Here is a 15441-nt window from a genome sequence, read left to right on the forward strand (position 1 = left end):
CTTTTATATATGTATTCATTGTTCTATTGGGTAGTCTGTTTTTTATTCATTTGTTGGAAAATTTTATATAATTTTGATGCAAAGTATTTGTCAGTTAGATGTGGCACACATGTCTTCTCCCAGTCTTGCCTTCCCTTTTCATGATTGCCGATATGTCTTATGATAACACACACAACTTTTCATTCCAATACAGTCAAAAGTTTTCATCATTTTCCTTTGTGATTTAAGGAACCCTTTTCTAACCTAGTAAGTCACGCCCTTGGGTGGAATTCTTAAAATTTGGGTTGCTTCATATGTGGTCTAAATCCTTCGTGCCTCACAACGAAGCTGGGAGTTGGGGATTCTTCCCCAACCATGTGGAGCTGTGCCAGCATTGGAGTTTATAAGGACAGGGTATCTTAGCCTTTTCTTTTTTTTAACCTGTTTTGATATTCTCATTCATCCAGTGTGTAAGAGTCACTCACATAGTTTCTGGATTTTTCTCAGAGGGAATTGTTCAACATACAGCTGTACATTTGGTGTGTCTATGGGAAGAGGAAATTTCAGAAGTCTCATACTGCCATCTTGGTCCCACTCCTTTATCATCTCTAATATTTATTTGTGTCTACCTACTTTTTTAAACAATCAGTTTCTCCAGAGAATGATCAATTTCTCATCTCTTAATTGAACTACATATTGGCATTGACCTTCTTTGACATATTCATATTCCATTTCAGGAATATATGTTACTATCTGTAACTAATTCCTTCCCTCTACCTTTTTTTGGATTTATCCTAACCTTTCTGAATGTATTCCTTTTGTTGCATTTCACAAGTCATTACATTATAAGATGATCGCTGTCATTCCGTCTTTAATACATCTTTAAATACTTCTGTTAAGATTACTTAGACTCATGGGCTATTTAAAAGAGGTTTTCTCTATTAATTTTTCAAAATGAGGATTTTTTCCAATTTTAAAATTATCTATTTTAGTTATGCTATAGCCAGAGAATTTTTTCTTCATAAGTGACTTTTTATGAAGTTTGAGATTTATGACATAAGACACGGTTTTATAAATATTCCATTTATGCTTAAGAAAATATCTATCTTCTGTGGTCTGCAGGCTTCTGCATGTAAGTGTGTGTCTATCTGATCAAAATTATAGTTTTATTCAATTTATCCTAGTTTTACTGGATTTCCTGCATAAGTGCTCTATCAGTAATTGAAAGAGGTATCATAAAATCTCAGGGAATAATAGTGGGTTTGTAAATCTCTCCCTGTGATACCAGCAATTTTTGCTTAACCTAGTTTGAAGTCATTTTATTAGCTACATTCATAATTAGAAGTATTCCTCCCTCATGACTTAAATGTTTATCATTATAAAGTGACCCTCTGTCTCACCAGTAATGCTTTATGTCTTAATATGTACTTTGCTTCATATAACCAAATGCTTTGATGAGCATTTTACTAGTATATCATTTTATGCCTCTTTCTTTTTCAACTTCCTACATTCAAACATTAAAAATCAGTGGTTTATAAATAGCAGATGTCTAGAATTCATTTTTTGCTCCAGTCTAATTTCCACTGTCTTTTAGCTGGAGAGGTTAACATTTCTTTTATTACAATTATTTATATGTTTAAATGTTTCCAAAACATTTGTTTTATTTTTGTTTTACTTTTCCTACTTCATTTTTATTCAGTTTTTGAATATTTTAATTGATTAAATTTGATTTTTTCTAACTCATTTGCCCTCCACTCATTTGGATATCATGGCAAAGAAAATGCTAGATGTTCATCAGAGATTTTCATTTTCTTGGACACAGATAAACATTTCTTTGGTCTCAAGAATTTAAGTATGATCTTGTGATTTATTCTTATGAAATAAATGTGAGTAGAAGCCATACATAACCTCTGGTGCAAGGCAGCTAAGAGTGGATATGACTTTCCATAATTCTCTCTTCCATCTTCTTCAGATAACTAAGACACAAGATGGAAGCCGACTACCTTCCTAAGTCACTGAATTACTAAGAACTCATGTGGGAGAGAAAAAATAAACACTACAAACATGGATATGGAAAGGAAATAAACAATGATTGTGTTAAGCCACTGAAATATCAGGGTTTGTCCACTGTGGCAGTGAGTATGGCTTACATTAAAACGAATATGAATGTTATAGACTATTTTTTTTAACAAATTAACCTTGAAAATTTTTCTTTTTATACCAAGGTCTAAACCAAGCAGTACAAAATCTAGATTCAATTCACATACTATTCAATAATCTAGCAATTGTATAGCTCTCTTCAACCCCTACTCTTGTTTTTATGTTCTAATTGCCTTATAAATGTATTTGAATATGCTACCAACATATTATCATGTTTTAATTTTTTTAACTACATTTTTTTCTTTTTAAAGATTTTATTTATTTGACAGAGAGAGAAAAAGAGATCACAAGTAGGCAGAGAAGCAGGCAGGGGGGGGTGGGGAAGAAGCAGGCTCCCTGCTGAGCAGAGAGCCCCACGTGGGGCTGGATCCCAGGACCCTGGGATCATGACCTGAGCCGAAGGCAGAGGCTTTAACCCACTGAGCCACTCAGGTGCCCCTCATGTTTTAATTTTTGCCTTAGTTATATGTATGTTAAAGGAATTTTTACAAAATAGTATTTTATAGTTATCCACATATTTATTATTTTCCATGTTCTGCTTTCCTTCCTGAAGTTCTGAGTTTCTATTCACCATTATTTATCTTCAGCTTGACGAAATTCCTTTAGCATATTTTGTTGTACAAATCCGTAATCAACGAATTCTCTGTCTTCTTTCAGCTGAAAACATCTTCATTTTGCCTTCATTCTTGAAGGGGTTTTCCCCAGCCAAATAATAACAGCTCTCATAAGAGAGAGTTTTTTCCTCTCTCTCTCTCAGCATTTAAATATGTCATTCCGTTCATTGTCATCTGGCCTCCACTGTTTCTAATGAGAAGTTAGCAATTATTTTATTGTTGTTCCTCGGTATGTAATGCATTATTTTTCTCTGACTGCTTCCAAAATTTTCTCCTTCTATTTGATTTTTAGAAGTTTGATTGTAATATGCTCAGTCATGATTTTCTTTGAATTAAACATTTTGGGGACTATCTGAGCTTCTAAAAAGTATTACATATTATACCAAATATGGAAAAATTTTGTCTAGTAGTTATTCAAATATTTTTTCTACCCCATTCTCTCCTCACCCTCTGTGACTCTAATTACATTTTTTTTTTTTTTTTTTTTTTAAAGATTTTATTTATTTATTTATTTGACAGAGAGAGAACACAAGTAGGCAGAGAGGCAGGCAGAGAGAGAGGAGAAAGCAGGCTCCCTGCTGAGCAGAGAGCCCGATTCGGGACTCGATCCCAGGACCCTGAGATCATGACCTGAGCCGAAGGCAGCGGCTTAACCCACTGAGCCACCCAGGCGCCCCATCTAATTACATTTTGATATCATCCCCCATGTCACTGGAACTCAGTTCATCTATTTGTGTTCCCCTTTTATTCAGATCAGGTCATTTCTAGCAATTTATCTTCAAGTTCACTGACACATCTCTGTCTTCATTTTTTCCTTGAAATACTGTGCATTTTCTAATTTCCAATATTTTAGTTTTCAACTCTAGAATTTCCATCTGAGTCTGGTTTAGTTTCTAATTTTGTGAAGTCCTAAGAATTTCCATCTGAGTCTGGTTTAGTTTCTAATTTTGTGAAGTCCTAAATAACTCATGATCAGCATATTTTCCTTTATACCCTTGAGGATAGTTACAAGAACAACACCTGGAACATCTCTGGGTCACTCCCTGGGTATTATATTTTCTCTTTGAGGATGGTTTAAATTATCCTGCTTCTTTGTATGTCTAGAAATTAGCAATTTTGTATCCTATTTTGTTGTTGTTGTTTAGTTTTAGCAGGCACTTAATTCAGCTCCAAACTCTGTCTCTTTGATGGTGGGCAGCAGCTGGAATCTCTGTTTAGTTATTTTATCCTTAGCTGAGGTTAGCTGGGCTTAACAGGCACATGTGTAATTCAGTGGTCATCCAGGGGTTTGGACAGAGTTTATATGCAACATTTAGGGCTTCCTTTCTGTGACTCACTCTTTTCCCAGATTCTCCCCTCACTTTCCAGATCCTGTGTAACCCTCCGTTCTCGTCTCTGATTCCTCATCCAGTAAGCCTGCTGGTTTCTTGCTGAGTTTTCATTTGCTCGATGGTGAAGAGACAAAGAGCCTCCCATAGATGAAAAACTCAGAAAATTTGGAAAATCACTCAATTCCTTTATCTCTTTACAAACATTGACTCTACTGAAGTTCAACCTGCTCTTGGTCACTTGGTTCAGTACTTTCAGACAATTATTTTTTTGTATTTTGCCTAGTTTATCAGAGTTATCTACAAAAGAATTGGTCCAATACCAGTTACTGTTCATTTCCTACAAATATAATGAGTCAAACTCATTTCAATTCATTAGCATAAACTTTCCTTATCAGAGAGACCATGTAAATTCAAATCTCAAACCCACTTCAGGGTAGGCTTACAGTTAAAGATTCTCTTTTTTCCTACCCTGAGCCCAGGCTGACATAAGAAAGTTTGCTTGTCATTTCCCTTTGCAAATTTCTTTTTTCTTATCCTTTTTTTTTTTTTTTGACAGAGATCACAAGTAGGCAGAGAGGCAGGCAGGGGCAGGGCGGAGGGTGGGGGAGCAGGCTCCCTGCTGAGCAGAGAGCGGATGTGCTCAATCCCAGGACCCTGGGATCATGACCTGAGCCAAAGGCAGAGGCTTGAACCCACTAAGCCACCCACTGAGCCACCCAGGCACCCCTCTTATTCATCTTATTCATCTTGTAATTGAGAATGTAACCCTTCAGAAACCCTGGCTTTATGACAGGGAGGCAATTCCAGTCCTCATCTCACTCAGCCCAAAATCTTTCTCTCCCTTCACCAGTTTGATAGTAAATCCCAATCTCTAAGATTAGCGAGCATAGTATCTTCCGAATAACTAAGCATTCTGAACTTCAACTTGCTTTTGGTATTTGACCCTTGGGGATTTCCCTGACTTTTTTATGAGCTCAGCTGCATATTTGGGGTGAACCAGTTGCTGTATTCAACTGGAAATTACAGGCTCTCCTGTCCTGTTATTTAGATTTACCTTTGATTCTGCGTTTCCTCATTATCAGTCTGATATACGCATGTTCTGACCAGAAAGTGTAACACAAGCTGTGAAACCATGCAATCTAAGACTCAACGGGATCAATTTTTCCCCTTCTAACAGACCCAGTAACAGAAACAGATCCAGAACTGTTAATCTTCACCAACAGGAACCATGGGCAGATGCTGGTTGTCATTTTGGCCTAAGATACACACCTCAGAATTCAGAAAAGTTGCATCTAAAAATAAGAATTTACCATCTTCTCATTTCAATTAGTCACAAAGGAAAATATTTCAATAAGTCACAAAGAAAATATTGTCTGAAATTTTTTTTTTGCAAAATCTACTCTTCTGCAGTAATTTAAAAAATATAAAACATTATCTATGATAACCTAATAGAAATGCATGAGATTGGCGACACCTGGATGTCTCAGTGGGTTGAGCAACTGCCTTCGGCTCAAGTCATGATCTCAGGGTCCTGGGATCAAGCCTCTCATCGGGCTCTCTGCTCAGCAGGGAGCCTGCTTCCCCCTCCCCCTCTGCCTGCCTCTCTGCCTACTTGTGATCTCTCTCTCTCTGTAAAATAAATAAATAAAATCTTTTAAAAAATATATGTGAGATTGCCTCTTTCTAACCATGAAAAATTTCTCTTTTGCCTTCCTTCTTTTTCCTCGACCACTGGGCAGATGGAACCAACAATTTATTAGTCAGATATATTCACAGCCTAGAGGAAGAGAATGCTGCACACCACACTGGGCCACACAAGGGCTGTGTTCAGGCACAAAGTAAACAACCAGGGGTGGTGGAAGACAGGCTTTGTAGTATCAAGAGGGTGACGTACATGTCCCCTGGTTTGTAGAAAGTTGTGATTGGCTTGTTTGATTCAGTAGAAACTGTACATGGTCAGTTTGATAAGGAGGGTTAGGGGACCTTCTCTGGGGGTGGACAGTGAGGAGGGGAATGTGAAGTTAGGCTACTTGAGACCCCTCTAATTTCACTATTATGTCAAGGTGACACATAATATGGGGACTTAATTTTAGACTTGATGCCATACTTCTAACTACAGTGATAATAATGGAGAAGAAAAAAGTCAGAAATTAATGAGAAGGACTAAGAACAAACTTCTTGGGGGAACAGTTTGATCCAGCCCTTCTTTACCTTTTCAATAGTATCTTCTATTTTCTCTTCCTTTGCAAGCTGCTCTACAACCACGAAGAACCGCTTGAGTTCTTTGACCTTGTAACTACATGTTATTAACTCTGCCTGGATGGTCCTTCACTCTCAGCTCACTTCAAGAATTCCGTTTCGCCCTAAAGATGTTAATCAAATTCCTTCATGAATTATTTTTGGTCCTCATACTAGGAAAAGTCTGTCATTCCTTCCTTGGGCACCATATCACTTTGTACATGCTTTAAACATATGATATCATAATTACTTTTCAACAGTATCTCTACCCAACTGGACCATTTGTCCCTATCACAGTCGGAAAAATATGCTATTTATCTTTATAGCCCCAGGATAGAGCCAGTGATCGATAAAGATTCTTAGGATGAATCGAAAGGGTAAAGTAACAACTAAATGGAGTTAAATGAATAAGTGAATCATACAAATAATATGATTTTAATCCTCCTCTGTAAAATGTTCTAGAGAAGTAGTTTAAACCCTTTGAATATTTTAAATAACAAATACTTTATTTTTTTTCCTACACTTCAATTAAATTTGTTTACCATCAAAGAGCTGAGCATATGATTGATGCTAATGTAATGAGGTGGTGTTTTTTCAGCTAATATCTTGGTTACTCTGTAGGAACTTACTCTAGGCAAACACAACTTTCAGGAGGCCATTTAAAATATTGAATTTACTCAATGAATGAAAACACTATCTACTCAGAACCCTTGGAAAATTAAGGAAGATAACTGGAATTAGGTGAATAATGCTGAAACTTTGAAATAGGGTAATTCTCAGAGTGCATTAAAATTTGGAGAAAAGGTTATTTTGAGTTTCAACAGCTTGGAAAAGTATTAGAATAGATTTTTTTAATTAATGAGGAGTTATTTGTCAAATGTATCATCTTGATTCATTCTTTCTGCCAGCCTTAAAGAGTTTTTTTTCCCCCCTGTGGTACAAAAATATATATAAATGAAAATTTATTAAATCTCCATTAAAAGAACTTTAACCATAGATTGCTTTTAGAAACCTTAGCCAGCAGCAATGTATTGATGTTCTTTTAGATTTATTAATTTTGAATGAAGTTGTCTCAAAATATTCTCCAATAAAAGAGTTTTATTAGAAACATATATTTTCTACCAAATTGGACATCAATTTTCTAGCCAAGTGAGACATAAATGGTGAATGCTTTGAATCTTATTTTTTAAAGATTCTTAACTAATATAAGTTATGAGGAATATTTTCATTAAAAGTAGTTATCTTGCGACGCCTGGGTGGCTCAGTCGGTTAAGGTCATGATCCCAGGGACCTGGGATCAAGTCCTGCTTTGGCCTCCTTGCTCAGTGGGGAGCCTGCTTCTGTCTCTGCCTCTGCCTGCCACTCTGCCACTCTCTTTCTCTCTCAAAAATAAGTAAATAAATAAAATCTTTTAAAAAATAAAAAAAGTAGTTTTCTTTTGCTCAGAACAGCTGACTGTGGGGTCCAGTTTTTAAGAAGAGACATAGTAAATCCGATTTCTAGTAGAAAATAGTTTCTGAGATCAGCACTACATTATAATTAAGAGGCAAGGACTCTGAACAAGCACTGTAAATCAAAGTTCTTATGGGAATACAGTTTACGCCAGTAAACTGTAACAGGTGCTTCTCACCTGAAAAGAGAACCTTGATGGAACTGCAGGCACTTTTAAGTCAGATATATTACATCAGTCTAACCTGCTTTCTGGAAATAGGATTAACTTCTAAAAATCTAATGACAGCATGAATCAATTGCACTTTAAACAGAGCCAGAAAGCAAACTACTTTCAAAGGAAGACTAACCTAAAAGGGCTTGTAAACTTTTTGTGATGCCTAGACTATCTAATTAGATTGGGCTTCAAAAATGTTATGGGCGGGCGCCTGGGTGGCTCAGTGGGTTAAGCCTCTGCCTTCGGCTCAGGTCATGATCTCAGGGTCCTGGGATCTAGCCCCGCATCGGGCTTTCTGCTCAGCAGGGAGCCTGCTTCCCTTCCTCTCTGCCTGCCTCTCTGCCTACTTGTGATCTCTGTCTATCAAATAAATTAATTAAATTAAAAAAAAAAAGAGTTGGTTCCCTTAAAAAAAAAAAATGTTATGGGCCAGTTACTCTGTTTCAGTCATGATCAAATTAACCCCCCTCCCATGCTAAACCCAAGTGCTCCTATACTTTGTTAATCTGACCAGCTATGTATCTGGTAGAATAAATCCTCTGAAGACTACAAAAGCCTTGTTTGATTTTCAGTCATTAACACAAAAGCATTTGTAGGATTAGAGATATCTTCAGCAAAATAAATCTCACTTTGATTATATAGTTGAAGATTCGGGTCTGAATAGCATTCAGATCTGAAGAAAAGGGGGAAATGTACACTGAAAGCCAAAAGGGCTTCCAGATACTTAAAGGTACAGCTTCTTTAAAGATACAGATGTATTTATCCTTACATTATTTTCATGATGGGTTTATTTTTTTTTTATTTTTTTTTTAATTTTATTTATTTATCAGAGAGAGAGAGGGGGAGAGAGCAAGCACAGGCAGACAGAATGGCAGGCAGAGGCAGAGGGAGAAGCAGGCTCGATCCCAGGACGCTGGGATCATGACCTGAGCCGAAGGCAGCTGCTTAACCAACTGAGCCACCCAGGCGTCCCAATGATGGGTTTAAAATATTTAACAATTGAGGAAATCTACACAGTGTTTATAATCCCAAAAACACTGAAGGGTTGAGCATCTCTTCCTACCACACAGAAGGAAGGGAATTTGTGCAGACCATTACAGCCTATTTCAAAACCATTCATTAAGGTTCAATAACAGGAGAATTCATATTTTTCCTTCATTTAATCAAGGACATCAGAAAGGTGCGCCTTGTTTCCGGTTCAAACCTCTTTCATTGTAATGTGACTCATCTCAGCAACCCAAGGAGTCAGAGCTGGTTGGTAAACTTTCAAGTCTCAGGGGGCTAAATCATTTCCCATTCTCTTTCATTGTTTTTCACTAAAAAACAAAAACAAAAACTTCTGTTGCTCTAATTTGATGAGGATTTTAATATATTTTAGCACGTAATGAAAAAAAGTATTATAGATAGAAATCCAAAATCATCATTTCTTGCTCAGTATTTCACTTCAGCTAGTTGATGTCACTTGCATGGTAAACAGGAAAATTCTGGGAGATAATCATATAAGGTCCAATTCAGCAACATAATAGCTCTGCTACTTTGGGGGATTTACTTGGCATCTTTGAACATCAAAATCTTCACAGAATTGTGAGTATAGCAAAACATTTAGCTCAGTGTCTGATTCACCAGAATGTTCAATATGGCAGCCATTGTGATTGTATTTTCGAGTTGTTAAAAGGTACCAGGTCTAAAATCAATTTACTACCCTCGTAGTAGAAGGTCTTTCATAGCTTTTACATGTTAAATAGAATTGATGAAGTTTATTCTACCTTAAAGAAAGATTCTTAATTATCATTGCCCAAATTATCATACATTAGGGTCCTTAATTTTTATAATTTTATGAGCAAAAATTGGTCTTAAAATCCTATGAAATAAAATTGGACATTTTAGTGACCTACTCATCTGCAAACCAAAGTAATTCATTCAATGAACGCCTAACAAAAAACTACTATATTCCCTCAAATAGTTCATAGTAGGGGGAAAAAAAGCTACCAACATGTATAATTACATATGGCTTGGTAAGGGCTTTAAAAGAGACACGTGCATGGTATACAACTGCCTAAGGAGAACCAACTGGAATAGATTTGGGTCCTGGGCATTTTTCCATTGCTAGAGAAATGGGAACACATTTCCTTGTACTAATCAATTAAGAGATGCCTCTCTAGTATAGGCCATATGCTAAGCTAGCAACCAGATTTTGTTAGATTTTTGAGACATGCAGAGATCTTAAAATATCTCACCCAAAGACATATGTTTAATCAGATTAAAGTTTACCAACTCATGCTTTAAAATTTTAAGCTGACAATTTAGAATAAATTGATTTAAAACTCGACAAGACATCTTGAATCTTCACCTTTCCATTTCTATAGCACGATTTTTACAATTGTCTTCAGAACGGCTATTCTTTAACTTCCCTCCACTGGGAGAAAATAAAATAATTTTTATACTAACTTTTACTTAAATAATTAACCCTATAATTTAAATGTGCTATTTATAGAATTGAGCTACTCTATTATCCTTCTTTCAAACTCACATAGCTTATAAATTAAAAATGTCTTGAAAATGGCAGATAACAATGCCATTTGTTAGAAAATGGAACCTAACTCTAGCCTTGATTTTATCCTGAGAAATACTTGTGAAGAAAAGAATGGAGAACTAAAACTGCTTTAAAAAATATGCTTTCATGGAAAAATATGAATCACTTGTGAAACAATAAGGATGCATACTGTTTTATATCATGGAAATATTCCTTTCTCTATGTTTCCTTTCCTTAATATAATTTCATAATAAAAATAAAAAGCCATTTATTCAGCATGTTACTATGAGTCTTTCAGTTTAATTTTCACTTTGTACCTATTGCTATCAGACTCATATGATAAGAAGAAAAATTAGTCAGTAAGAGAGAGTAAGATCTTTAACATTCTCTGAAAAGAACAGAAGCATACAAAACAAACCTAAAAGGTAATGTCCATTTCACAATTATTTCCTCTACAATATTGTTGAACATGTCATAATAAAGTTTGTGGGCAGTCACAAACACAAGCTGATCTGATTACTTTGTTCCTGCTTTATAATCACTTGCATTTCATCCTCATCTCAATCTTGGAGAAGATGATTATTGGTAGGAGATGAAGCCAAAGACTCTGAAACTAACACATTAAAATACGCCTCGCATTTATCTCTTCCTATAAAGCCTTAGTTAAGGCTTAAGCTAAAAATGCTTTCCTCCTAAATGTTCATGGGGGGAAAAAATTACAGAATACAGAATAAGCTATAAATTTAAGTTTTGATGCAGACAATAAATTACAGAACAGAACTACCAGAAACCTCATGTCTCCTGCCAACAAAATGTACTCTTTTGAAAATGATGGGTTTCATCTAGGGGTGATTAAAGCTGAAACCAATCCAGTGATTCAATGATAGCTTAATATGTGATTGAAAGGGATGCCTGTACTTCAATTTGGAGAAAATCTTGCTTTTAAAAATAGTATTATTTCTTAAAGTGATTCCAGTTCCTCATTATACCATATACTATAAAATAAAATGTGGTATAAAACATCAACCGTGAGTTTAATGTGTTTGGGAGGGGATAATTGTTAAACTGTCTAAATTAAATTCGTTAGTTCTATTTTTAAGGCAATCCACAGCAGAGACCCTAACCAAATATTATAATGGCACTGCAGCATCCCCATTCTTTTTAATTGTGATGTTCTGTGTGATATTAAAGGGTCTCAGAAAATATTCCAAAGTGTTAATTCTTCCCAAAACAGAATTTCTGACAATTAGAGTCTTAATTTTCCCACTCAATTCAGAAATAAGTCCCTTTGATTTTAATGGCATAGGTTGAGTTCTATTATATAAACAGATGGATAAAAATACCTAAATTACCAGATTTTTTTAAAACTACCACCATGAAAGGAACGTGGAAATATTTAATTTTAGTTTTAGTGAATATAGAAATAAATGCTGATAAAATCTCAAGATTAGACCTTTGTTATTTAAAAATCCTTACAAATTAAAGTTTCTCATGGAGCAACACACAATATAGAAAAGTCAGCCCCCCCAAAAAATAGATTATACAAAGGCTCTAAAGAAAAAACAAACATATGTCATATCTTGTGATCTTCAAACAATTCATATATTTGTGGCCCAAAACCAATTTCCCTTAGCCAAGAGAATAGTGCTTATACAATAGTCAGTCCTAGTGTTTATACAGTAGTCAGTCCTCCCTAGAAAAAACTATTGTAAGTTTGACGTCATGATATTTATATTTTGTTGTACTAAAGAAAATAATTTTCCCATAGAGTCTGTCTTATTCAAAATTTAAAACAAAAACAAAACAAAACAAAAAACCCTCCTATATGGACTCACATTAAGTTCAATACACAGTGATATTACCATATACATTTATGAAATAGTTTTATGATGAACTGGAAATTAATGATTCTTCATTTTGAATGACTAACTAATAGATGATAATCTCTAAAATCCATTTACTCGGAAGAGAAGAGAGCTAGTAGACAGAGATTCTGGAACCAATAATGACATCCAGCCTTTCCTTTCAAACATTGTTGAAGGAGAATTAACTCTAATTTTTCTAAATAGAAAACTAATAGAGTGGTAGCCCACAGGTACATGACAATGTACTAGGTTAGGTGAGACAAGTATGATGGAGGGAAAAACCACCAGGCTCCTATTTACTTCTCCTGGCTGCTGAGGAGGAGAGTTTCTCCCACTTCTGTAGGGTCAGACACTGTGCCCATATTTCACAAAAATCCATCTGAAATGGGCCAAGAGTTTGCCGTGAGAAAACACTGCACTATGACTCAACATAAAAGCCCCAGATAATAGGATAAGGGACCACTGGTAAAATGGTCACTTCCTGAATCCTCCTGAGCCTCCTGAAATCAGTGATTAGGCCCATCTCATCTTTTTGTGGGCTATAAAAGGTAGAAATTCAGAAGAGAAGTGGCAGAGCTCTCTGCAGTCCGGCGACTCCTCAGCTCCCCAGCTGGAAGTGTTCACAAATACAAAACATGGACTCTGGTCCACACATAGATAAATCAGAGTTAGTTACCAGAGATTAGAATAAAAGAGAGGCTGCCCACCAAAACCCATCTGCAGGCTACTGAGTATCTCCCACTAATGATTCCTACGGTTTAGATAAGAGATCATGCAAAGATTTCCTTACCCAGATCATACTAAAACAAGAAAGTAAATTCATAAACCAATGTTCAAGATACACCTGGTTGGCCAACTAACATTTTGACAAATGATAACAACAACATTTGAAACACTCTAATTACACAGAAAAAAAAATAGGCTTAATACACTGAGATAGATTGCCTAAATAAATATAAAAATAACATGCACTGAATAATTTCTTCGACTTGGGAATTGATTTCACTTCGATTCTGATATAATCCTGCATTTGGCCTTCATTTGAACATATGTAATGTGCTTATTAAACAAGAGGCTTTAATTTAATATACCTACTGAAGCAGAATCCTGTAATTTTATAATTAATGACTCTTAATAGCAAAGCAAAAATGCCCTAGAGGCATGTGAAAGCAGCTGGGTCACTGGAAGTGATTTCGGTCCTCCCTTCCATTCATGGACATAGCATCAGTGGCTGGTGAGAACGGCCAAAGAGGTTTAGCCCATGCTGGGATCTAAGGAGCTAAGTTGGATACTCAGCTAACATGTTTCTACCCTGTAGAAACCAATACTAGTCACCAAGTATTGTCTGGCCAGTTGCCCTCATGTAACCCCTTTTTGATCAATGTGAAAAGAGGGGGAAGCTCTTAAATTCCAGAGGACGGGGATCTCTCCAAATCCAAATCAAGTTTCCTAGGCCTGCTTTACAGTGGACTGGACAATTCTAAGCCCATATTGAGCCTCTGATGATAAATCGATGATGTCTCAAATTCTATTCACCGAGATGCTTTCATCATGAGACCCTAAGAGCAACGTTTTAGTGAAAGCAGAACTTCAAAACAACCATTTTAGAACACATAACAGAACGATACTAGAAACATAAAATTCCCTCTGCTTTTGAGCCAACACTGACCTTCTGTTCCAAAAGCAATGTGTTTGTAGGGATTGCTGCAAAAGCCTTGTAGCTTGACTTGGTCTTGTATTGCTAGAATGAGTAACCAGAAAGCAAGAGCGGAGATGAAAAGGGGGAAGAATAGAACATAATTTTAGACTAGGTCTGCCAAGTTAAATGACACGTTATCAAATGAAGAAAACAGTTATTGCAACTTGTTTTTAACAGAAAAAATTAGCTTACCATGTTAATATTTTATTAGAATGAGAAACAAAGGAATATCACAGTAAAATATCAGCCTAGGGATTATAGGCAATTATGTGCTATGCAGTTTCAGAACTTAAAAACATCCATTTCTACAAAGTTACTTATAAATTTCTCATAAGCAGTGTGTCCCCCCATAGGAGTACTACTAGCCTATAAATGTGGGTGGGTTTTTTTTGTTTTGCTTAATTCTCAAAGGAAAAGGGGTTCTTTTTTATAGTGCCATAATTTACAAATGTTATGCCAACAAATCTAATTGAACTCTTGATATATTCTCTTGCATCTTTTGTAAAAACAAGGGTCAGAATACATAAAATTTAGCTGTAATGTTTAATAAGTAGCATATTTTGAATAGAAGCAATATCAGCAATTTAACTCCATAATGAAAAGATTCAAAGGCCAAACTTTTGATCTTCAATCCACTATTTTAAACTTCATCATCTCCTGCTCTTTCTAATGAAATGATATTGATGAATCCAATGACGAAACATCCTGAGTTTTAAATAAAACGCAGAGTAATATAGATCAGTTTCATGCAGTATTTGAAAGAGAGGGTGGAGCATGAGGAAGCTGTATAAATCAGGATACTATGCATAATCAAAAGCCCGGTTTTGATATTTCTCTGGGTCCCATGCTGCTTAACCAAGGTCAAGGCTCTTATCGCTTCAAAAGCCTCTGTCTCAGACAGCTTCCCCAGGGGTCCAGAGCCAGCTAGCAGTTGGCAGAGGACTCCAAGCCATCTTAGTCCCCTGGGCAGACCACAGGATCATAGAAGACATAATAGTCAAATAAAATAAAGCCTTGAGTTTTATGGATATAATTGATATAATCTTCCATTAAAATGATATGAGGAAGGGGAAGTAATACATTCATTTTCCTTACAAAGGAGGTGAGGTAGAGAAAAATAAAAATGTCAGGCCTGGGGGAAAAGTCTCGGATGCCTTCAAGCCCTTGTCTTTATATTGAGCCAGCACTGCTATAGTCCCCATATGACATATTCTGGATAAGGACTGAAAACGAAAGAGAAAAATCTCTTTGTGGAGAGTAATAGCTGGCACTTAGGACCAGGCAAGTTATATACACTGCCTCATTTAATTTTACAGAAGCCCTATGGTTAAGGAACCATTAGGGAAGGGAGGCACA

General features: G+C 36.0%; 1 protein-coding gene across 1 annotated transcript in view; it reads right to left on the reverse strand.

Annotated features, from left to right (window-relative positions):
• Positions 1 to 15441, reverse strand: part of MLIP (muscular LMNA interacting protein) — a 171901-nt gene that overhangs the window by 93959 nt on the left and 62501 nt on the right. The window contains exon 5 of the mRNA XM_059399037.1: positions 14056 to 14127. Within this exon, the coding sequence (XP_059255020.1) occupies positions 14056 to 14127 (72 nt within the window). The remainder of the gene's footprint in view (positions 1 to 14055; positions 14128 to 15441) is intronic.

Source organism: Mustela nigripes, chromosome 5 (assembly GCF_022355385.1).
Source record: "Mustela nigripes isolate SB6536 chromosome 5, MUSNIG.SB6536, whole genome shotgun sequence".
In the NCBI taxonomy this organism is placed as follows: domain Eukaryota; kingdom Metazoa; phylum Chordata; class Mammalia; order Carnivora; family Mustelidae; genus Mustela; species Mustela nigripes.